Below are 24,937 nucleotides of genomic sequence, written 5' to 3' on the forward strand. Positions count from 1 at the left end.
CTGGGGCTTGAACTCTGGGCATGGTCACTGTCCCTGGGCTCCTTTTGCTCAAGGCTTACCCCCTACCACTTAAGCTCAGCACTATTTCTGTTTTTTTTTTGTGATTAATTGAAGATAAGACCTTCATGAAACCTCCTGTTTGGGCTGGATTTGATCCATGATCCTCATATATTATATTTTTGAAGGTTGATTCTAAAATTTATAGGAAAATGTACAGGGCCAAGAAAAGCCAAGATACTTTTGAAATAGGAGAGAAGGTAGTGCCAAGAGCTGAGCTGAGCTGCCAAGAGTTGAGCCACCAGGAATTATGTTCATATAAATCAAGTCTACTCTTTCTCTTCTCTCCTTTTTTCTTTCTATTCTTTCTACTCTATGCTTCTATTCTATTCTCTAGTCAATTCTATTCTCTTGTCCCCAAATAGACTGTAAGTTCCCCTAGAGTTAAAGTGTTATTTCATTTATTTTTGTATTACTAGTAACTGGTATAAGGCTCAGTCTTACATTCACACTAACCTTTTCAGTAAAATGTTTTTTTGCTCTTTCAAAGTCTTCAGAATACTTACCACTCACTGTTTTGTATTTACAATTCTGTTGATTTAGGGTAGGATATGACATTATTTCAATGATGATCCTTGAAGGCTATTTTTATCCAAAGCACTCTGCAAACTTCTATCCTAGAAACAAACCAAGATATCAGGGGTAAGAAAGGTAAACACTAGAAGCCCTGATAACAGCACCAAAGAAATGGAGCGATGGCATAGCCACATAGCCTCAAAGAGTCATAGTCTCCTTCAATTAATTACCAAAGGCAGGAAGCAGAGCAGAGGAAATCACAATTTCACCCTAGCACAGCAGAGACAATTTGTTGGTGTTTTGCTGAAGACCTTCACTTTCTGCACATAAGTGTGTGTGCATTATGTTCTCTAACATGTTTAGTTTTTTTGGGGGGGGGTCCGGTCGTGGGGCCTGAACTCTGGGCCTGGGCGCTGTCCCTCAGTTCTTCAGCTCAAGGCTAGCGCTCTACCACTTGAGCCACAGCACCACCTCTGGCTTTTTTCTTTTTGCTTATGTGGTACTAAGGAATCGAACCCAGGGCCTCAGGCATGAAAGGCAAGCACTCTACCACTGAGCCATCTTCCCAGCCCCTCTAACATGATTAGTGTCGTGAGTGAGGTTCTATCTCTTCAACGTGAGCTCAGCTGGAAATGTAGCTAAGTGATAGAGCACTTGCTTAACATATACGAGGTCCTAGGTTTAATTTCCAGCACTCCAAGAGAGATAAACAAAAAACTTGGGAGTTTTAGGACTTTGACCTCTTCTGTCTTTATATCTAGGCTTAAAGTTCCTTAGATGCGATGGCCAGCATTCTACCAATGCCAGAAACTTTATAGAGCAAGTGTGCCTTACAGCTGGCAAGCCTGAAGTGGTGACAGAATTCAGAATAAATTGTGCATCTCTGTAACATGGAGCCCTCCTCCAAAACTGAACATCATTTCCCCTTCTCAGAGTGTTCTTTCCAACTTATCCATCAATCTGCAATAATTTCTACCAATGAGTACTCATCTTAAGTGAGTTAACTAGAAGTAAGAAATTAGTTAAAACAGGAAAACATGAACCAAGTAATTTTAAAGTCAAGACTTCTCTCCTACATATACGTAGAGAGGATCAGGGACAAGAAATTAGGGTATGGACCTTTAGGCAGCTCTACTGGGATTCTCAGCAAACAACAAAAACATTTTCTAACTTAACTTCATTAACTTTTTATCATCTCTCAGACAATAGCTCTCTGAGTTGATGTTAGGTGTGATTCTTCACATAATTTCCTTGAAAGTTGCCTTAAAACCCAAGGCAAACCCCAATTCAAAAACCACTCTCCAAGCTTGTCCCATTCTCATAGCTATAAGCCTTTGAATATGCCACACTGCAGTTAAGAGAAACACTGAAGACCAAGGATGAGAAGTTAGAAGCCCCTGCCAAGAAACTCCTTGGGAGATTGTTTTTCCTTTGTTTAGTTTTGGTTCAGGAATCTCAGTCAAGTTTAGGGGCTTACTTTGATCAGCAAAGACTGAAGGCTTTTTCTTTTCTCTTCCTTTCTCCTTCTTGCCTCTCCTTTTTCTCCTTCCTTTCTCCCTCTTTCTTCTTCCTTCCCTCCCTCCCTCTCTCTTCCTCCCTCTCTCTTTTCTGTCTCTTTCTTTCATTCTTTCTCCCTTCCCTTCCTTTCCCTTCCCCTACCTTCCTTTCCCTTTCTCCTCCCTTCCTCTCCCTTCTCTTCCTTTCTCCTCACTTCTCCTCCCCTCTGCTCCTTTCCTTAGAGGTGGTATCGGGGTTTGAACTTAGGGCCTGACATTCTACCAGTTGATTCACATCTTGCTAGTTATTGTGGAGATATAGTCTAGCAAACTTTTCTGCCTAGGATGGCCTTGAATCATGTTCTTCCAGATCTCAGCCTCAGATCTGAGTGTTAGGATTACAGGCATGAGCTATAGGTGATTAACTACTTAGGGCTTTTTAAAGCAAGAACAATCAAGAATTATCTACCTATGGGCTGGGATGTAGTTCAGTGGCAGAGTGCTTGCCTAAAAGGCACAAGGCTCCTGGTTCAATACTCAGTAACATACACACACACACACACACACACACACACACACACACACACGAAATATCTACCTAAAGAGATAGTCTACCTTTCTAGTAATCGGTCTCTTATAATTAAACAAAATATTTAATTAAACTCCATTTGTGACTTTAACTAAGCATCACTATCCCACAGTACTGTGAAATTTGGGAAATTATGTAACCACTTAATCACAATAAAAAATTTGAAAAAAAAAGAGAAAGTCAACCTTTCTAGTAATAGGTCCTTTATAATTAGAGAAACAAAATATTTAATTAAACTCCATTCTTACTAAACCAATATAAACTTCATTATGGAATTATGATTTTTAAAGTTTACCTTACTAGTTATAAACTTGCACCTAAGCAGACATGATTTCAGAGCCTTACACTATGCTGATGGATCTGATTTCTGTGACTTCTTACTTCTCCAGTATCCCCAGGAAGAGTCAATCAAGGCACTTTAAAAAAGTCATTCATACTCTTCTTTTGAGGCACCAAAAGCTCTCTAGAATGTCTTCACTCCATTCATCACTGGTGACACTTTCCTTTGGCATGTACTTTCTGGTGTTTGATAAGATTAGAGCTTCCTCGGAAAGCTTTCCCACACTCATCACACTCATATGGTTTTTCTCCAGTATGGATTCTCTGGTGATGGATAAGGGTTGAGATCTGACTGAATGCTTTTCCACACTCTCCACACTCATAGGGCTTTTCTCCAGAGTGAATCCTCTGATGATTAATCAGAGCTGAGTTCACATAGAAGGCTTTTCCACACTCTTTACATTCATATGGTTTCTCTCCTGTGTGGATTCTCTGATGTTTGATGAGGGCTGAGCTCACGCTGAAAGCTTTCCCACACTCATCACACTCATATGGTTTCTCACCAGTATGGATCCTCTGATGTTTGATAAGGTCTGAGCTCACGCTAAATGCTTTGCCACACTCATTGCAGTCATAGGGCTTCTCTCCATTGTGGATTCTCTGATGTATAATCAGGTGTGCCCTGACACTGAAGGCTTTCTTACACTCATTACAAGCATAAGGCTTCTCCCCAGTGTGGATTCTTTCATGCACAGTGAGGGTTGAGCGCACACTGAATGCTTTTCCACAGTGATCACATGCATAAGGTTTCTCTCCAGTGTGGATTCTCTGATGTCGAACTAAGCCTGAACTCTGGGCAAACTTTTTTCCACACTCATTGCACTTATACTTTTTTTCTTCTATGGGCCTACTCTCCTGATTTTCTAACTGTTTCTCATATTGAGGGACTTTTCCATACTCAGGAATCTGTAAAGAATCCTCATGTATGCTAGAGATGTATGGGTCCATTCTTACAAGAATCTTTCCTTCAAAGTCAATACTTGGTTCACAACTCTGGTCTTGATTCCTGAAATAAAGATTTTAGAAATATACTTTATCCTCTGCTGGCAAGGGATTATAATGTGATACAGACTTCTAAAAAAATCATGCTAAATAATCCTAGGACGTACAAATCATATGGGATTCATATGTTTTCATACACCCTGGACCAAGACAGAGTAAAATTACATAACAATAAACATCTGGCCCCAAAGACTCTTTCCATGTTGTCTAGTAAAGTACATAAGAGAGAATCTGAATATGAGAAATAAACATTAATCTATATGTATATATATACAATTTTATACACACACAGAGGCTGTGATATAACTCAATGGTAGACTGCTTGGCTGCCATACATCAGGTCCTAGATTTGAGCCATAGTCTTAAACAAAAATGTATACCTCCTACTTTGAAGACTTTTTAATATTAAAAATATGTTTAAACCAACAGAAATGGAAGAGATTTGCCATTTTGGTAGATGAAGGAGCATGGGAATACAATTGGCAAAAGAAACAGAAATTTAACAAATAAATGTGAAAAAAATGACGATAACACTGGCAGATATGTTTCCCATTACTTGAACTGAAAAGACGTGCAGACAATAAGAGAAATGCTCTTTACAGTGCCACAATTGCAGCTGCTGTTGTTGCTATTACCAACAGTATCTCAGCAAGAGGGAAGCCTTGTCTTCTCTGTAACTGTAACAGAGTAAACCTTTCACTGAGTCCCACCAGCCCATATTGTCATTATGGAGCAGATCAATGGAGAACTTGGTACACTAATGACACTCTTTTACCACCTGTGCATAAACTTAATTTTGACTTCAAATGTTATCCATCCATCCATCCATCCATATCTCCAATAATTATCTCTGCCCTTTTCATGCTACAAATAGTTTTAGAAATGTTGACAGTATACACTTTTATTGTGATGAAAACAGCATTTCACTTCTGTGGTCTTCCTATCCCCAATCCTGTAACTTCTGCTCCAAACAAACAAACAAAACAGTGCCAGAGCGAGAGCAGAGGACACAAGACCAATAGAAACGAGTATCTGAATAGAAAAAGGAGTCAAGGTCGTTTCTGAGACTCAGAGTCTTGCCAGCCTGGGAGAATCTGAGATTAGACGCAAATGACTGGCCCAGTTTCTCCTTCTCCCAGGGTCTCAGAGGGGGAAGTCGTGGGGAGGGAATCAGAAGAACGGAAGGGAAGGAAAATGTAATGGAGGCTAGGGAGGAGAAAAAAGAGAGATGCAAAGGGAGGATAAGAAAAAAAGGGCAGTAACGCCAGCAAGGGGATGGAAGGGGACAGGAGAGAGAGAAGGGGGGCGAGGGAAGAGAAAGGACAGGCCTGGGGCAACCTGGAGCGGTACCATGGCTTCTCCCCCTAACGCCAAGCAAAACCCTATGGCAAAGTTAAGAGGTAACTCACCTGGAAAACTGTGATTACCCCCAAGGACTAAGAAATGGAGTGCCGCTGCCGGCCTAGAGAGGCCGACGGAATCCCCGAGCGCTCGGCGATCTACTCTAGGACCCCGGAGGCTTCCCTCTCAGTGGTTCGTGAGCTCACGTGAATGGAGGGTGTGAAGCAAGGGGTTCTCGTTATTCCCTAGAAGACGTTTTACGCCGTTTCTTTCCTCTAATCCTGTAGGGGCGACACTAACCCGTCCCCCTCCATATAGAACACTGAGAAGCAAGGGAAACCTCTGAGGTCAGACCACTGATAACAGCCTCTATGATGTTACTCATGGAGCCTTCAGAAGACTATAGAATGCCAAGTCTGAGTGTAGCCTCTCCGCCTGGCAACCTGCCCTCCCTCCCCTCCAGCGGTGCCGTTCCCACTCCCAGTACTGGCAAGGGATCAGCGCTGGCTCCAGCTGCTCCCAGCAGGCCAGGCTGGAGACCGTCAAAACTGACTTCTCTAAAAAACGCAGACGCTCAACTTTCCGCTCAGCTTTTCTATAATCCGTGCCTGCAATTCACTGATTCTCTTGAAGAGCTCTTCTTTAGGAATTCTTCAGTAAAAGAAACATTCTTTTACTTAGTGACAGACAGTATAGTACAATGACTAATGGGGGGAGGGGGAGGGAACACACACACACACACACACACACACACACACACACACCAGATGGGGCTAGTTTGAGATCACACACACACACACACACACACACACACACACACACACACACACACACACACACACACACAGGTGGGGCTAGTTTGAGATAACATGCTGGTCTGCTGAGGGAATTTCCCTACCATTGCCTCTGAATAAACACATTCTGGAGGGGAATCACTAAGGAACTATACCAAAGTTGCTGAAGGCCTGGCCTTAGTATGCATGAAAATGACTGATAAATGGAAAGTTGACAGCTTATTGACAAGTTGAAAAAAATTATTCTACAGTTCAAAACAAAATGCCATAGGCACAAGAAATGGACGTGGAAGGATCTAGAGTCTAAATTCCTTTTTTTTTTGGTCGGTTGTGGGGCTTGAACTCTGGGCTTGGGCGCTGTCCCTGCACTCTTCAGCTCAAGGCAAGCACTCTACCACTTGAGCCACAGCGCCACTTCCATAGAGTCCAAATTCTTCTGCCCGGTTATTTTCAGTTTCTTCCCTTTCATTTGGAAAAGTGAGGTGAAGGTTTGATGGGCAGCCAGTGATGCCAAAATTACCAGGAATGCATCTGTAGTTATGACTAGAGGTAGACAGCAGGAAAAGCCAAGGTTACAGTCCTGAGGGGGAAAGCAGTCTCAATTTCTTGCAACAATACATTGTGAGAAAACTTTTCCCCACCCTGGGCAGGGCCCTGGTGGCTCACACCTGAAATTCTATTTAGGGGGCTAAGATCTGAGGATCACTCTTTGAAGTCAGCCCTGAGAGAAAGTCTATGAGACTCTTCTCTCCAATTAGCCACCAAAAAGCCAGAAGTGGAGCTGTGGTTCTAATGGTAGTGCACTAATCTTGAGCAAAAAAGCTCAGGGACAGTGCCCAGGCCCTGAGTTCAAGGCTCAGGACTGGCATAAAAAGAGAAAGAAAGAAACAACAACAAAAGCTTTTGGGAAAAAAAAAAAGCTTTTGGAAAGTTGCATTTGGGCATAATCCCCACCCTACCACGATTTGACCCTGAGAACCCTGCCCACATTCCATCCTTGAGGCTTTAGTAGAGGGGGCAGAAGTCTCTCAGAACTTCCCGGACAGGACCTGCTTTCATTTAGGGCTGCTGTTCTTCTACCCAACATGCCTATGAGACTTTAGCAAGGCCCTGTTTTCCTGTTGAAACTGGTTTTTGCTTTCTGAGTTTTTACTCAGGGTAGGACTGCCCTGAGTCATAAAATGTAAAGGCATTACAGGTGGAAAACATCTGTTTGGGATTCTACAAGTTCCTCCAGAGCCACAGGGTCTCAGGTCTTCAAAAAGCAACCTTGGTATGTACCCTGTGTGTTTTTCAAACACTATGGCCCATACAGGAGTTCAGGATTTTTAGAACAGGTGTAGTTACTGCAGAAGCTCACAGGCTACTAATTTATGTAAAAAACTTTAACTCAAGACATTATAGCTGCTTTGGGTATACAAAGGGAATAATCCTAATATGAAATATTAGAAAGGAATAATCCTAATATGAAATATTCAGGTGGACTTATGTAGTTTGAACTCATCGTATGGCAGAACATGAATTAAAAACTGCAGAATGAAGGTCAGACCTTGGCACGTGACCAAATATACAAGGAGAAAAACTTCAGGAAACCTATATTCTATTTCCACTTGAACCACTAGCAACAGTTAAATCATATGCCTCCCCAGGCTTCCATTTTTAGAAACGTTAAATGACACCCAAAGGTATTATTTTTAAACTATGACCATTTGAACACAGCGGGCAATGGTGTTCTTTGGGGGCATTACATACCAAAGCCACAATTTCTAACTCTGGGATTGATCCCTTTAAAATTGAAAAAGTATGACTGATTTGAAAAAAAAATTTTTTTTGAGACAGAATTCTGCTATGTAGCCCAGGCTGGTCTTTAACTCCCTATGCTTCTTTCTGCCTCTGATCTAATAGTCCAGCTAAGATTACATTATTTTTAATGGCTTACTTAATATTTAGGGAATCACATTTCCTCTGACACATGTGCCTTCTAAGTAACCTTTACTAAGAGTGAAAACTTTATGGGAATGGTTTATATTGCAAATTGGTTTAAAATGAGAGAATTAGTAATTATTCTTTTGTACTAACTGCACAAATGGCAGTTGAGATTTAGCTTTTGTCCCCAAAGCTACATCTTTGATACAACTCCTCAACCCTTGCTATAGCTCCTAGAGTTTTACCTCTAATTCCATGAAGATGAGCCAAGATATAAAAGGCTAAAACTAGATTTGTTTTTCAGCAACACTTGCCATATAGGATGGTGGCAGATCAATGGTTGAAAGCAACCTTAACCTTACTGAAATGTATAATTATGTACCTAAAAAAAGCACTAGAGCATTAAAAAAATCCAATATGCTAATATACATGTTACAGTGAACTCTAAACATTGTTTTTTTTTTTTTTCGGTCGTGGGACTTGAACTCTGGGCCTGGGCGCTGTCCCTCAGCTCTTCAGCTCAAGGCAAGCACTCTACCACTTGAGCTACAGCGCCACTTCCGGTTTTCTGGTGGTTTATTGGAGATAGGAGTCTCACGGTCTCTCCTGCCCGGGCTGGCTTTGAACCGCGATCCTCAGATCTCAGCTTCCTGAGTAGCTAGGATTACAGGCGTGAGCCACCAGCGCCTGGCTCATTATGAGTTTTTTTAAATAATCTTTTTTTTTTTTTTAAATCTGAGTGGGATTTGAACTTGGTAGATGATACTTTCTCTCACTGGCTAGCACTTTATCAACTCAGCCATGCCTCTATACTCTCTTTAATAATCTTAACACTAAGCACATATACTTAGGATTCTGTTAAAGGCTGGTATGGTTAATGTCTCCAATTGTAATGCTAGTATTTCATCTCTTCTTTCTCCTATTTTGAATATATTTAGACCACACACTCTCCACCTTCAACACTTTGGGGCTGGGTAATTGCTGTGGGGGCTGTCCTGTGCATGCAGGATGGTTAGCAGCATCCTTGTACTTTACTGACCACTCAAAAATGTCACCAGACATTTCTTCCAAGCGTAACTCAGATACAAAATTCTATTCTTTGTTTGATAAAAGTACTTGGGCTTGAATTTAAGAGCCGTGAGTGGCTTTTTTATTCATAGCTGGTACTTTACCAATTGAGTCATACCTCTAGGTCCACAAATTCTATTCATAAACATTGTGTAACTTTAACAATTAAAAACAGTAGTTTCTAATGTTATTTTTTTAAAAAAAATTCATAAATAAATCTGGCCAAGCAAACAAAGAGCTTCCAAGTTCAAATTTGGAAACATACCCCTTTAGACCTGTTTTGTTTTTCTTTTTGATCTATTCTTAAGTATAAACAAATCTTGATGGAAATAGGTCTGTACTTTTATTTTTTGTTAGTTGTGGGGCTTGAACTCAGGCCTGGGTGCTCTCTCTGAACTTTTTTGCTCAAGGCTAGCACTCTACTACTGTGAGCCACAGCTCTACTTCATTTGTTTTTTGTTTTTGGGCAGTCGTGGGGCTTGAATTCTGGGCCTGGGTGCTGTACCTCAGCTTTTCAGCTCAAGGCTAGTGCTCTACCACTTGAGCCACAGCACCACTTCTAGCCTTTTCTGTTTATGTGGTGCTAAGGAATTGAACCCAAGGCCTCATGCATGGGAAGCAAGCACTCTACCACTGACCCACCTTCCCAGGCCCCACTTCAGTTTTTTGGTGGTTAACTGGAGGGACTTCTCTGCCTGGGCTGGCTTTGAACTATGATCCTCAGATCTCAGCCTCCTGAGAAGCTAGAATTCCAGGCGTGAGCCATTGGTGCCTGGGTAGGTTGTACTTTTGAGCATATAAAGTGATCGAAGGCAGAAAACTGCTTAAAATTTCTATAGATAATGCCACAAATAATCCACACAATAATTCAACAAGCATTTTATTAAACGCCTACAATGTGCTCAGCACTGTACTAGGCACTAGAGGGTGCAGTGATACAAATGTCAAAGTTATTTCTGCTCTCAAGGAGCTTACAATTTAAGTTTTGAAATAAATACAAATGTGAAACTACAAGAGACTGCTAGAAAATAACCACAGAGTAACATTTTGGTAAGTGCATGGATCACAGTACAAACTCAAAAGATTAAGTGTTGAGAGAGCACAGAATAAGGGAGGGCTGTGAGTGAAGTTGTCAATCAGGGACAGCTCACTCAGGAGATAACAAAGAAATCTAGGTTTTACAGGGAGTGATGAACATGAGTTAGGGCCAAAGAATGATCCAAGCAAAATAGAACAGCATGAGAAAGGCACAGAGGTGGGGCCTGTAGAAAGGCTGTAGGATACATGAATGCAATGAGTAAAGGTGAGCATGCTGATGTTGGACAGTAATGAAGGTTGAGGCAGATTAAGCATGGAAGGCAAGGTACGGGAGAACTTGAAACACCTCTGCTTTGATAAGAATTACCTGCCAGGTGTTGAGGAAAAATGAGATACCATGAAATAGTCTGACTTGTCATTTTGGAAGATTTATCCAACACAGGGTTTTTGAGAGCAAGAAAACTGGAAAGAAAAAAAAAATACAACCATCTAGGCGTTAAAAGATATAGATTTGCATGGAAGACTGTAGGGGATGGTAACAATGTAACACATCAAGACTCAAGAGGAAGACTAAGAATTAGATCAGCAAAATTTTGGACATGAAGAGTGGAGAGCAGAAAAAGATGAAAAGGTAACTTCAAGACTGGAATGAAAAATGTAAAAGGTATTGAGCGCTCCTGCTACTTTATTTGAAAGTTAACTGGAGATTGGGGAAAAAGAGCGACAAGCTTTGCTTTAAATACCAGGTTGTATAAGAACCTGTGGAAAATTCCACAAGTTCAGATATGACACACATGGTAGGAAATACGAAGTCACTCAAATATAAAAAGTAGACAAATGAATAGGTAGGAATACAGAAAAAGTAGTGCGTAAAAATAAGACACAGAGATTATTATTGGTATATAAGAGGAAAAAAAGACTAGAAAAGCCAGATAGAGAAAAATGGCCTAACAGTATTTCATAAGCTAAAGGAAAAAAGAAATCCTGAGGTGCAGAAGGAATTCAACAATATGAACTATAAATGAAATTGCAGAGGACAGGAATGAAACTAAGCAAGGTGGATCTTGCCTGTAATCCCAGTAGTTGGGAGGCTAAGACAGGAAGATTGTGAATTTGAGGCCGTGGGCTACACAGTGAGTTCCAGATCAGCCTGGACTACATAGACTCTATCTCAAAAAACCAATCTGCCTTCTCTCCCCTCCAAGTCTTAATATTACTTACTGGCATTCTAAGGACATTTCAATGCTGAGTATGAAAACTAGTAAGGAGCTTAGTGCTCACACCTGTAATCCTTGATGCTCAGGAGGCTGAGACCTGGAGAATTGAAGTCAAGTCAGCTCGGGCAGAAAAGTCTGAGACACTCCATATCCATGAACTAGCCAAATACTGGACTGGAGGTGTGGCTCAAATGGTAGAGTGCCATTTGTGAGCAAGAAAGCGGAGTGGGAGCACAATGGCCTGAGTTCAAGCCCTATTCACAATACAGGAAAAAATTAGTAAGAAGTTTTAAGAATGGAGACAATGTGGTAAATTAGATGATGCATTTGAAAGACCAAGCATAATAGAGAAGAAATGGGACTGTTATTGGAAATGGGTGGAGAGGCTAAAGAGTCTTTATATTTTAGGCTATAAATTAACTTACTATTATTCTCTTAACTGTCCATTTGCCCAGAGAGGAGCAGAGATATTTCATGTCTTTTCACAATTTACTTTTTTCTAGTCAGTTTAGAAAGTAAATGTATTTCAATTTGTAAGTTGTTTTATCCTCACATTACTTTTTATATGCTTTAGCTATCTCATACTGAAAAGCATCAAAAGCACCAATAGTTGAAAATGATAAAACCCAAAGTGCTATTTTCAAGTAATTGAAATAGATCTGTACTATCTTGTACATTATCTTACTCAGGGATACATAATGGCTGTCCAGAGTTATGATATGTTCATTATACATGGTATAGCATCAAGGTCAAGTGCCCAGGTTTGTGTAAGTTTGAATGTTTGTTGTACCATTTACTGTCTGTGTGACATTCATCAGTTCTCAAAACTATGTTTTGCCATCTATAAATTGAATCAAATCTATCATAAGTAGCAGAAATGCTTAATGTAAGTCTGGTAGAGTTAGTGCCCCATATTATCTGGAGACTAGAACCAAGAGTAAAGCTAAACTCTTCCATTTGGGAATCAACCATCAAATTCTAGCATGGTTGCTGAGCCTCAGAGAAAATTCTCTGAAATCTAAGATGCCTCTCCTAGGGCTATATTTGATAGCAATAAGAGTTGCGGAAGAACCATTTTATTATGTCAGCCTCTAACTGAAGATAGAAGAAAGTTTTGGTGAATAGTTCATTGAGAGCATAAAAACATAAGGAATATAATGTATCCCTTCATAGGTATGAGCTCAAAATAATGTCATATAGTCTGATCAGCAATATTCTAGTGCTAAAATTCTATGCAGCCTCTTAAAAAAAATGATCATCTTTGATACCATGTTGCTATTTTGATATATATGCTGAATGAGCTTTGAAAGCCTTTAAGTGACAATCTTTTCTCACATTTATCCCAGGATAATACATATACTAGCTTACCGCCAGAGGCTTAGTAATTTTGAGACTTTAATAATCTGGCTACACATTATGGTGGGTACTAATGCCTAAAGAGGCACTACATTTACAGACATTTCATTATGATGCGCTGCTAAAATAGGTGTTTATTGGAATCGAAGGCAAGTGTTCCTTGAAAACATGAGAAAAGTAGATGTATACACACAGATGGGCACACATATTTATTTTCCCTCTGACAAATTAGCCATCCTATGAAATACTTGGATATAAGGTAACAGTGGCCTCAGACAGAATTATTATCTTACAGGGGGTAAGGCACAACCCAGGCAGGGAACAAGGATTCAGGCAGTCCTAGATATACTTGTTTCTGGTTTCTTGGAAAGTCAAGTACAGGGAGTGAGAACTGCTAATCTATATGTGGGGGAGAGGGAGTAGAGGAAGAGATTAAAAGAGGGAATGAAAAAGACTCCTGCGAAAGTTAATCGAAGAAACTAGGACAAGTGATGAATAAGTACAATGGCTCAGTGAAGAATGTTTGTGATCAAAGGTGAGCCACAGGAGGTAGAGAAATGTCATCAAGAATTTATGAGCCAAAAGGTGGACTCTATGAGGTAAGAATCTATGACTGATTTTGTAAAACATATCAATCATAACTATTATCCTTTTCTGGGATAATCACAGTGTGAAATCATGTTATTTCTCTTGGAGTTTTCATGAAAACTCACATAGTTTTTTTTCCTAATAGGCTTATGGAATAATTTCATGTGTGAGGGTTAATTCTGGAAAGCAAAGTTATTCTAAATACATGGCTAACCAATGATCAAAACCAAAATGTGACATAGGAATAGTGTTTTCTTGCAGGGTTGATAAAATAGGAATTTCCAAATATTTGGAAGAATAGCAATACTATCAAAAATAATAGTAGTTTAAAATAGAACTACTCAATTTAAAGGATACCTCATTTGCAATGTATAAGATCTGACATGTTACTGGAAACTACTCTCACTCTATACTGTAACCCTTGGCATACTGAAAACCTAAAGGATGAACTATGCCTAGTGATGACAAGTTTAATAGTGTGTCTTTGTTCTGAGATTATAGACACCAGTTCTCATGGAGCACACTAGAATTCCAAACAGATTGTAGACATTAATGTTGTACAAATGAATGGCAAAAAACAGATGGAAAATGATCAGTGGCCATGTAAGAAGGTAGACCTGGGGTAATGACAAGAAAAACCATCTAGTTAAGATATCTGTGCAGACTGATAATAACCTGAGAGAGCAGTACTGCAGTGGCCTAAAAGGGATGACGTAATTCTTTGTAAGAGTTTTATGTCTTCTTCAAGAACCCTACCCCCATCTCCTCTTTTTCCTATGTGACACCATAAGTAGGGCAGTGCAAACATCTTTTGGGCAGTATACACAAGAAGGTGGAGGAGAATCAGAGGTAACCACCATGTACAACTATCCAAGCTCAAGAACAGCCAGGCTGAGTCTCCACTCACCTCTTTCTCTGCATCACTCTCAAAATCATCACTAATACGTCCACTTCCTTTGCTGACACAGGTACTGGGACTGGGGTGGTGAAAAATAAGGACAGATGCTCAATGACTCAGTGGCCAGTAAAAATGATGAATGAAGAAAAATGCTGGAGTGCTGTTAAAAATATAGCATTCTGAATCTGCATGGGAATATGCATTTTTCACAACTAGAAGGAATATTAGGATAAAAAAATGAAACACTTAAGCACAAATATGTTTAAGTGTCTGTAAAAATCTCGCTAGAACTAGGATCTTCAAAAGCTAAATACAAATATAAGTATCATCGAGAAGCTGCTTTGGACTTTAGAACAGCTTCTTAGATCAGACAACGAATTACAAGTGAGAGGAGGGGATCACAGGAGATGAGAGCAGAGAGGCCAGGAGCAGCAGCCTCTCTCAAATCTATAGCTACTCACCCAAAAGTTTAGTGCCTCAAGCCACGACAAGCAACTTGCTATAATGCTATTTTCAATTTCTAAAGGATTCATTATGCTGTCAGAAGTAGTGCTCCATCAGATACTTCCAAAAATAGTAATTAAGCTAATCAATGTACTGAGCCCAAACTACTGAAGATCTATTCTTATCTTTGACACCACTAAAGATTTGTCATTAGACAATAAGCTTTCTGCCATTTTTTTGTACTACATTGAAAGATTTTTCCAACAGTATATGGTTTCTCTTAAGTTGAATAATCTTGAGACTATGACCAAAGCTTTTCCTAAACTCCTATAGTTTCAGATTTGTCTCCACTGTGGATTCTCTGATGTCGAATAAGACTAGACCTCTGAATAAACGCTTTCCCACACTCATTGCATTGATAGGGCTTTTCCCCTGTGTGGATTCTCAAATGTTGAATAAGGCCAGTGTTCCCATTGAAAGCTTTCCCACATTCTTTACACTTATAGGGTCTTTCTCCAGTGTGGATTCTCTGGTGTTCAATAAGGCCTGACTTCTGACTGAAGGCCCTCCCACACTCATTGCATTTGTAAGGCTTTTCCCCAGTGTGGCTCCTCTGATGACCAATAAGATGTGAACTCCGCCTGAAGGTTTTCCCACACTCATCACACTCATAGGGTTTCTCCCCAGTGTGGATTCTTTGATGTCCAATGAGGTGTGAGCTATGACTGAAAGCTTTCCCACATTCATTACATTCATAGGGTCGTTCCCCACTGTGGATTCTCTGGTGCAGAATAAGGCCCGCACTCTGACTGAAAGCCTTTCCACACTGATTGCACTGATACGGCTTCTCCCCAGTGTGGATTCTCTGGTGCAGAATCAGGCCTGTGTTTTGACTGAAGGCTTTACCACATTCCTTACAGTGATAGCGTTTTACTTTGTTGTGGATATCTTGATGGGAAAGAAGGGCTGACCTATAACTGAAGGCTTTCCCACACACATTACACTGATAGGGTTTCTCCCCAGTGTGTATTCTCCAGTGGCGAACAAGGCCTGAACTCTGAGCAAAGCTTTTTCCACATTCATCACATTTATGTCGTCTTTCTTGTGTGGGATTTCCCCGCTGCCTCTCTAATCTGCCCAAAGGGTCTCGGGCTTCTCCTTGCTTAAGACCCCCGATAACATCCCCGTTGCATTTGGCAGCTGTCTCTCCATGTGGTTGGGTTCCAGGAGATATTACCTGTTTTGAAGCTAATTCCTTGTTCTCATTCCTGGTCTCACCGCCTGAAATAAAAACAATACACATGCCAGGCACTGGTGACTCACACCTGTATTCCTAGCCACTTTGGAGGCTGAGATCTGAGGATCACGGTTCTTAGCCAGACCAAACAGAAAAGTCTGTGAGACTCTCATCTCTGATTAACCACCACACTGGAAATGGAGCTGTGGCTCAAAGTGGTAAAGTGACAGTCTTGAGAAAAAAGCTCAGGGACAGCACCTAGGCCTTGAGTTCAAGCTCTATGACCATTAAAAAACAAACAACAAACAAACAAAAAACAAAAGAAAACCACACATCAAGCCAATGTCACTTTCTAGTGTCTATACTAGTAGAAAATAAATGAAGATAGGGGAAAAGGAAAATACACATATAACAGCCGAAATACACAAAAAATTTCTATCTTCAAAATGGCTTCGTAACAGAGGGAGACATAATAGAGGCTACGTGGGGAAAAAGGGTCATGATAAGGGGCCTACTGAAGGAAGACTAACGTGGGAAGGGCTCCTCTTTGAGGTAGAAGCTGGAGAATGGGAAGGAATATGAAACTACGAAAACTTAGAACTTGTAGTAAATTTAAGACAGAAATGGGTAATGCCCTGAAAAAAGGAAGAAGCATGACAGGCTTAGTTAAAAAAAAAAATCTATGTAAGGATCCTATGGGAACTAGAGAGATATCAATTTCCAACTGGCAAACAGAATTAACACTCACATATAAAGTGTAAGGAATTCCTAGATTGGAAAACAAAGTAATTGGTTTAGACCTCAAGAAATCTCAACTCTGTGTCTCTCTGTTGGACTCTGAATTTAAACTTAACTATATCTTCCATAAAGTTCATAGCTACCATTTACATAACAAACAAAAGTTCTTATATTGTAATAAACACAGCTCTCCTTACCCAGGGAGAACATATTCCTGTAATTCTCTGGCCTGTTATCTCTATTTGGATCAAGAAGCCACTCCTCTTGAATAAGAGACACAGCCATGTCTTCGATCTTCTCCAAAGTCTGAAACAAAACAAGACCCTCATTTGGGGCCTACAATTGTTTCACAGTTCAAATCCAGAGTGTCAGAAAAAACCTACTAGTATTGGGAGAGGATTAAGGTGTGGGAATGGAACATGTAAAAGGATCTAAATAGCTGGAAAGAAAAGCATTTATTGGGGTTGATCTGTCACTATGAAAAAGCCTTTGGGTGTGTTCTTGAATAGGTACTGCTACAGACAGTTCTGGATGTGGGCAGATGCCCCAAATACTTCCAATAAGAGTTATAAAGTTTTAGTGCGAAGGAGCATAACTCACCTGGAACCCTGTTGTGAGGAGTGTAGCTGTCATCTCCTGCTTTCCAGAAGTTCCTTTCTGGGAAGGGGTAGGACTCTGAGAAGTAGACATGGCTGAGAGCAGAAAGAAGCTATGAATGAGACCAGCCTTGTCTTGTAGTAGTAGGAGCCAGCACTCTCCCATTCCAAATTATTTGTACTCTAACATATGTATCCCAAGGTTGTACATATAGAATGCTGACATCTTGACTCTGAGTCCTTAACTATGGCTGTCCACAGATAATCATCACTTTGGCGTCCTTGACCTTAGTCTGAAGTTACAGTAAAAGTTAGTTAGCTTTCCTAACAGGAACTGCTTTCCAATTGTTTTTCTACTTCCCAAACTACTATTGTTGTGCGTTTGTATATTTCTTAGGTCCTGATGTCCTAGCAAAAAGCCTCAGGAGAAATAGGAGAGAATCAACTTTTTTCTGCTAATTTAAATTACGTTCTAAAATGTCCATCATGGCTGCCAGTATCTGCTCCTAATGGGTATCAGGCAACTTATTACTAAAAACAATATTATACCCATCTATCATGTGTCGCAACTTATTACTAAAAACAATATTATACCCATCTATCATGTGTCTTTGTGCAATAAGGTTTAAAATTTCAGACGAGGAATTGTTAATTGAAAGTGCTTCTAAGCTTCTTTTTTAGAAATATTAAAAATTGGGGCTGGGAAGGTGGCTCAGTGGTAGAGTGCTTGCCTTGCATGCATGAGGCCCTGGGTTCGATTCCTCAGCACCACATAAGCAGAAAAAAAAAGCTGGAAGTGGTGCTATGGCTCAAGTGGTAGTGTGCTAGACTTGAGCTGAAGAGCTGAGGGACAGTGCCCAGGCCCAGAGTTCAGGCCCCACGACCGGACCCAAAAATCAAAAATAAAAAAAAAATTAAAAATTTACTTACATAAAACAAACTAAAATACACAAGTAATACAAAATGGAGAGGAAGATGAGAATTGGACATTATATTTTGTAAGAAAGTAAAGTAATTCTCAAAAAATGACGAGAGCTGGACGCCAGTGGTCATACCTATAAGCCTAGCTACTCAGGAGGCTAAGATCTGAAGATCGAGGTTCAAAGCCAGCCCGGGCAGGAATGTCTGTGAGACTCTTATCTCCAATTAACCACCAGAAAACTGGAAGTGACGCTGTGGCTCAAGCGGTAGAGCACTAGCCTTGAGCTGAAGAGCTCACAGGGACGGTGGCAGGCCCAGAATTCAAGCCCCATGACCACAAAAAAATCAAACTGGAAGCATGGCTCAAGTGGTAGAGTGCCTGCCATAAGCAAGAAAGCCGAGAATGAGGCCCTGAGTTCAAGCCCTAGTATTTGCACATACACGTGTTCGCATGCACACACATATTAAATAACAATAGGGGGAGAGGAATGCTATATCTTAAAATAAACAACAAATCATTGTAGAAGAAACTACAGAGTTAGAAAATCACAGTAATTAACTAGTTACATTGAAACTAGTGTTTTAGCAACAAAAGTTTGATGAGGGCTAGGGTAACTGCCAACTCTAGATATTTCTTCAGGTTACTTATTAGTTACAAAGAGGCAAACAGTAACTTTACAATGATCAGCTGAGCAATAATAGCCTTAACTACACATCAAAAATGGTATCTTAACAGGACATATTTCTAGTGTTTTCCTGACATATATACATACACAATATGAATCTAAATGAGGCAATATCAAGCAAGCCTAATTGCAGCCATCCTAAATAATTATTTGTAATTCTTCAAAAATGTCCAGATTTTCAAGGGAAAAGACTGAGGAACTACACTGATTAAGGTAACTAAGGAGATAACTAATTGCACACTGTGATCTTAGGCTAGACTCTGGACAAAAGAATACTACTGGGATAATTGGCAAAATATGGTGGAAGACTAGATTAGTATTAGATCCATATTTCAGTTAATTGTGTTCATGTTATTGTGGCTATTTAAGATACAGACCCTTGTTTGAGGAAAGACACATTGAAATATTCATAAATAAATGGTATGAAACCAGCAAAATCTCAAAAATGTCTATGTTGTAAATATGTAGGGGTAACATATATGTGTGACTACATAATTGTTTAGTTTGTTTTTCAGTTTGCCACTAGGATTAACAGCCTATGTTTGAAGCCTAAACATTGATCAGGTGGCAGATTTATGTCTTTCCTTTTGACGTTGCCCATCCTTAACAATGAAATCTGGCTTCTCACCACTTTCTTGAGGCTTTGGGGGCACCGGAGATTTACGCTGGGTTGCCATAGGTTGGAGGTGAGTACGTGGTGAAGATTCTGAAGGCACTATCTCTTCCCAAAGTACCCTATGGCCATGTGCACGAGCTGGGACCTAGAAAAAAAAAATGGAACAGCTGGATTATACGGCATCCCTCTGAGAAATGAAGTGAACAAACCTAATGGCCAACAGATTATCTACAGGCATTCATCTTAGGGAAGTAAGCAGAAAAATCTCCTTTATTTCTTAAGGGGCAGAAGGAATATAAACAAGTCAAGTGGCCCAGAAAAGCACTGTTTCTGGGTAGTGCTGGAAGAAAAGTTTTCCATCTATGCCCACCCTGCTACATGGAATCCATATTTTGTGTTCCTAAGCCAGGAGAAGAGAAAGAATAACAAACAGAAACTTATAAGTAGTTCCATACAGTAGCAAAAAAAATTTTAGATCAGGAAAGTAGGAAGCCTGAGCTCTGATTCATATTCACCTTTAATTATTTAGGTGTTCCCGCAAAATAATTAAGAGTTCTATATGTATCAGGTTCCTATGAACAGTAATACAGTTGTGGAGAGGCTATGAGGACAAAAATGAACTATATCCTTAAAAAAAAAAAGAATTCTACAAATATTGGATAAACCACATGATAACTATTTTTACACTCACCCAAAAGAAACCAATGCTTAGTGTTTACTCTCCTGAAGTGAGGCCACCATCCTGCTACCCAGAGTCCCACCGTCCCAGCATACATAGTCCTACTTACAGGCCGTCCCAGTATATCAATCTGCCTTTCCAAATCCTCCAATAGGGTCACCACTTCCTCTCCATTCTCTAATTGATGTTCTTTAACCAGAGCCTGAAGCTCCTCAGGTAGAATGGTCAGGAATTGCTCGAGTACCAGTAGCTCCAGGATCTGCTCCTTGGTATTCAAGTCTGGCCTAAGCCACTGATGGCAAAGTGCCCGGAGTTGAATAAGAGCTTCTCGGGGTCCTAGTGTCTCCTGGTAACACAACTGTCTGAAGCGTTGGCGAAATAGTTCTTGGCCAGGAGGATTACTTTCATGCAGGCCAGATTCCTGGTCCCAACCATGATCTTCCTCCACCTTGACGATGACAAGATCCTCCTCAGGAGCTTGGTCTGGTGGAGATGGGGCTGCAGGCTTTCTTGATTCTGTAGCCATTTAGGGGGAAAAGAGCTCCTTTCCACTACCTTTGTAAGAACGTTCTGGAGGCTTCAAAGGTATTTTCCAGAAGAAAAAATGACAATGTTAAAGCAAGAAAAAAGTCAGAGTAACTTACTAAGACACCTTAACAAGCACCCCTTCCCCACCATGACATGGAGTTCATCTGAGCTATTTAAACGATCCTCTTCACTGTCCAGAAATAGGTGGTCACCCCTTTAATCTTCTGTCATTCCAACAGTGCCAAGTAACCCCACAAGTAACCCCTGCCTGCTTTCTGACTAGGGATAGAGAGGAGTTAGCAACTCATGGAGGCTAGGGTTAGCTGAAATTCTGTGCTTAACTTCAGTTCTGCTTATTTAATTCCTTATAGCACCTGTTATACCACTGTTTCTACATGCCTCAACTTTAAATCTACCTCCTTTTCAACAGAGACTAAATTCTATATAATTTGGCTCCAAGTATCAGTAAGAAATTTCCTATTACTTTCCTCTTCTCTACCTTAACATTTAATATCCTTTTCGTGCTCTCCATCTTTCCTCCTATTTCAAGTCTAAGTTCTACTCTGGATTGGAGCAATGGATCTCCAAAGAACCCGGATTCCATATAAACATTTACAATGTAAACAACTCTTCCAGAATGTTCTATAGATATAGTAGTCTTTGGACACTAGCATCTTTCAGTTAGCACATTACATCTGATATTAATCAATGCTGTATGTATAAGTAATTTGCTCCTTACACAAATGTATGTTTATCCATTCCCCACCAGTTGAGATACTTTGACTTGTTTTAGAAATTACATAAACAAACATGTGTATATGAGTTTTTGTGTAAACAATTGTTTCCATTTGGGTAAAATATAGAAGCCAAATTATTAGTTTATAAAGTGCACGTGCACTTTTATAACTATTTAACTTTAAAAGAAACTTTCAAACTGTCTTTCCAAGTGGCTGTAATATTTTGCATTCAGCAGAGAGAAATGTGAGTTGCTTCCCTCTCCTCATCAGTACTTGACACTTTTTTGACTTTACAAGTGTATATTAGTAGTATCTCATAGGTTTAATTTATGTTTCCTTACTATGTTAAATAGCTTTTAAGTGTGGTATTTTCTGTTTGTTGTTTTGTCATTTAGTTATTTGAGACACTGTTTTACTACAGGCTCCAGGCTAGCCTCAAGCTGGCAACCCTGCCTCAGCCTCCCAAATGCTGGGATTATAGGTGTGTGTGCCACTATGCCCTGGGTTTATTTCAGTTTTCCCCTTTAAGTTTTGAGACTTCCTTATATATTCTTAGTACAAGTTCTCCATGAGATGTATGATTTACAAATATTTCTTTCCTTTCATTCAACAGTGGCAACACAAATCAGATACTTTTACCTAAGTCCCTCTTTCACAGAAAAAAAAAAGGTAATAATGTACAGTTCCTGACATGTGTCTTTAAAGAAATACCCTTTATCTTTTGGGTATTACTTTTTTGGAAGAGGGTTGGTTTATAAACTTTTAACCTAATGAAAACCGATTCTTCTCAGAAAAATGCCCAAAGATACAAAAAGTTTTACATTCAATTGTAAAGAGTTTACACATTTGACACTTGCTCAAAAATGTTAGGAAGTTTTTAAAAAATCCCTATTTAGAGAAGATGCAGAGAAAAGTGAGGGTATTTGAACATTTTCTTCAAGGCTGATAGTATGTAGAGCAAAAAGGGCAAGCTACAAGTTGGAAGAACCAAGGAACAGGAGATAAAGTTAAATATGGCTATTTAAATCGGAGGCCTAATTCATGCAGTTTGACAAAATAATGAGATTTGGGGGTGAATTTGAGCAAGATGCCAAGATTCTGAGGTGGGGGGTACTTGAGAATGTGCTTCTATATAGTTACAGTTTTACTATGTTTTCTTATACATTTTTCTAAAGTTAAGGTTCATTTCTAACTACTGAAAAGCTGGCCATCTTACAATCAATCATTGTCAACAGTAGCTGTCAAATATTTCAAAATGAAATGTATACCTCCTCAAGAACATTATATTGTTAATGTGGTATTAAAAGTCTCTCAATAGTGATACTGATGAAAATCACTTAATTGTCTTTTTTGTTCCCATTTCATACCAAATCATCTAACAGTTGTTGTGTTTTCCTCAGCTTGAATTTATTTTTCTACATAGCCATGTATATATGTGGGACAGGATGGCCTCAAACTGGCGATCCTCTTGCCTCAACCTCCTAAGTTCTATGAGTATTCTGCACCACCATCCCTGACCCTTTCCTTCTTTTCAGTGGCTAATACTACATTTTTTAGTCCTTCTTTTAGTCCATTCTTTAATCCTTCCTTCTCCCATCACCACATTTTTGAGACAAAAAGTCTATAACCAAGTACAAAGTTAGTTCACTATGTATCTTTCTCTTTAATAACTTTGTGTGTACATATTTGTATTAACTTGGTAAGCATCTGTGTATAAAGACTACTTGTTACACATTCTCCTTCAAGAGTAAGTCATGTTTATTGATTTATAAACTTAAAAGAGATCATTTTAGTGCTTCTTCTGGATCTCAAAATAACTGAACAGCAGAATTTTTTTCAACAGATGTAAAAGGAAGGAATTCTCAGTCTAAGTCTGAGAAATGTTTGGGGAAAAAATTCTAGGTCTTAAAAATAAAGGAATGGTAGATGAAGCAAATATTATGTTTTGTAGTTATCTCCAGATGCACTAGCTGAATCCATCATCCATCACATTTTACATTTTCAATAGCAATTTAGAATATGGGCATTTGGTAATAATGATGTTTACATACAAATACTCTGGGCGAACTAATCAGACTGCAAATATGTTTTGAGAGATGGGGATGCCAAATTACTCAATGAATGTCTCTCCCAAATAGTTCTAAGTTGTTTTCTTCCGGTGCAAAGTATTCCCTAAGTGCCCTGAAATCGATTGTTAATACCCTGAAATTAAATTCCCCTTTATCCTGAAACTTTGAAAATGTTTCTTTCGTGCAAGTATCTATTCAACACTGCCATTTTCCAAATAGACTAAAAAGAGCAGAATAACTTCAACAACAACAATTTTAAAAAAAGAGGGGTGGCGGGGGGGATTTAATGGATAACTGTAGTTCGGAAGCAAAACCTATCTTTAAAAACAAATAGGGATTATACTGAGCTCGAAATGCAACACACACACACACACACACACACATTCAGACCATGGAAAGAGCTGGACAAAAGATATCGTGAGGGCAGTTCCCTGACACCACAAATAAGATCGACTGCAAAACAACAGCAGAAAACGATTGGCTACGGAGGAAGCGAATCCCATAAAGGATCCTCTCGTAAAAAGTTTGGGGACACAGACTCCGCCTGCGACGGCAGCTAGGGCGGACCCACGGCGCGATCGCGGACCTCGGGGAAGCGGACCCCGCCACAGGCCTGTCCGCAGCTGCGGCCTGATCCGGCCACAAAGCGACCCTCTTCCTGCAGCCCGGAGTCCGGTCATACTCACCGCGAGTCCCAGGGGCCGCAGGGGATGGGAAAGGCCTTCTGCTGAGGGTGAACAGATCCCGCGGGAGCGCGGGGCTGGGAGGACCGCGCGCAAGACGGCCCTTGGACCAGGGGCCCCCCAGCCACTAAGTTCCAAACCCACAGAGGTACAGCACCGGCCAGCACGCATTTTGCCCCAAAGGCACTTCCGGAAGCTCTCTAGGAATCCAGGAGGTCTGAGAGCTCTATGGTTGGCCGAAGAAAGGGACGCTGGCACCAAACTCCTTTCGGGCACAACTGGGTGCCAGGCAGTGTGGCTGTCCCGGGCCTTGAACATCGAAGGAATAAAATCTTCGCGTCCCTGACTAGTGTTAGACTGGCGTAGGCAGGCAAGGGTAACGCCCTCTTCTTCCAGGATAAATCTGCAAGTGTGCAGAGGCCCAAGGTGGAACTGGTACAGTGTATCCAGGTCTCCATTATTGACTGAAAATTTAAGAAATCCCTGCTAATCGTATTTTATAGGTCTGTGAATGCACTTAGGAACTGTACACCTTACACTATACATTGTTGAAAAAGTAATTGAACATACATTCTTTGTGTCTACATATTTCACAGGCTTTACGTATTTCAATCGTAGAAAACTTTCTTTCCCACTTTTATTTTTGCCGGTCCTGGGAACGGTCCCTTAGTTTTTTTTTTTGCTCAAGGCTAGCCTGGCAGTCTTCCACTTGAACAGCTCCACTTCCAGCTTTTCAGTGGTTAATTGAAGATAAACATTTCACACTTTCCTGCTCCAG

General features: G+C 40.2%; 2 protein-coding genes across 9 annotated transcripts; both read right to left on the reverse strand.

The window, feature by feature from the left end:
* Positions 1 to 589: 589 nt before the first annotated feature.
* On the reverse strand, positions 590 to 3,964 carry LOC105996988 (zinc finger protein 286A-like). 2 transcript variants are annotated; one of them, XM_013031253.1, is made up of 2 exons: positions 2,954 to 3,964; positions 590 to 674 (listed from the first exon to the last, which is right to left on the reverse strand). In XM_013031253.1, the coding sequence occupies exon 1, from the start codon at positions 3,943 to 3,945 to the stop codon at positions 3,145 to 3,147; it is 801 nt and encodes a 266-aa protein (XP_012886707.1). In that variant the 5' UTR covers positions 3,946 to 3,964; the 3' UTR covers positions 590 to 674; positions 2,954 to 3,144. The 2 variants fall into 2 exon arrangements, with proteins under 2 accessions (XP_012886707.1, XP_012886708.1); XM_013031254.1 differs by having other exon boundaries at positions 599 to 674; positions 3,004 to 3,964.
* Zkscan8 (zinc finger with KRAB and SCAN domains 8) lies at positions 591 to 24,252 on the reverse strand. 7 transcript variants are annotated; one of them, XR_001175629.1, is made up of 7 exons: positions 24,163 to 24,252; positions 20,252 to 20,719; positions 19,476 to 19,608; positions 17,245 to 17,336; positions 15,907 to 15,950; positions 3,952 to 4,003; positions 591 to 674 (listed from the first exon to the last, which is right to left on the reverse strand). XR_001175629.1 is itself a non-coding variant. In XM_013031236.1 (7 exons), exons 2-7 carry the CDS (start codon positions 20,666 to 20,668, stop codon positions 3,983 to 3,985), a joined length of 816 nt encoding a protein of 271 aa, XP_012886690.1. In that variant the 5' UTR covers positions 20,669 to 20,719; positions 24,163 to 24,252; the 3' UTR covers positions 3,940 to 3,982. The 7 variants fall into 7 exon arrangements, 6 of the variants coding, with proteins under 6 accessions (XP_012886690.1, XP_012886692.1, XP_012886689.1 ...); XM_013031236.1 differs by lacking the exon at positions 591 to 674 and adding an exon at positions 16,842 to 16,950 and having other exon boundaries at positions 3,940 to 4,003; XM_013031235.1 differs by lacking the exons at positions 591 to 674; positions 3,952 to 4,003 and adding exons at positions 11,304 to 14,304; positions 16,842 to 16,950.
* Between the last annotated feature and the right edge of the window lie 685 nt (positions 24,253 to 24,937).

This window comes from Dipodomys ordii, unplaced genomic scaffold (assembly GCF_000151885.1).
Source record: "Dipodomys ordii isolate 6190 unplaced genomic scaffold, Dord_2.0 Scaffold138, whole genome shotgun sequence".
NCBI lineage: Eukaryota > Metazoa > Chordata > Mammalia > Rodentia > Heteromyidae > Dipodomys > Dipodomys ordii.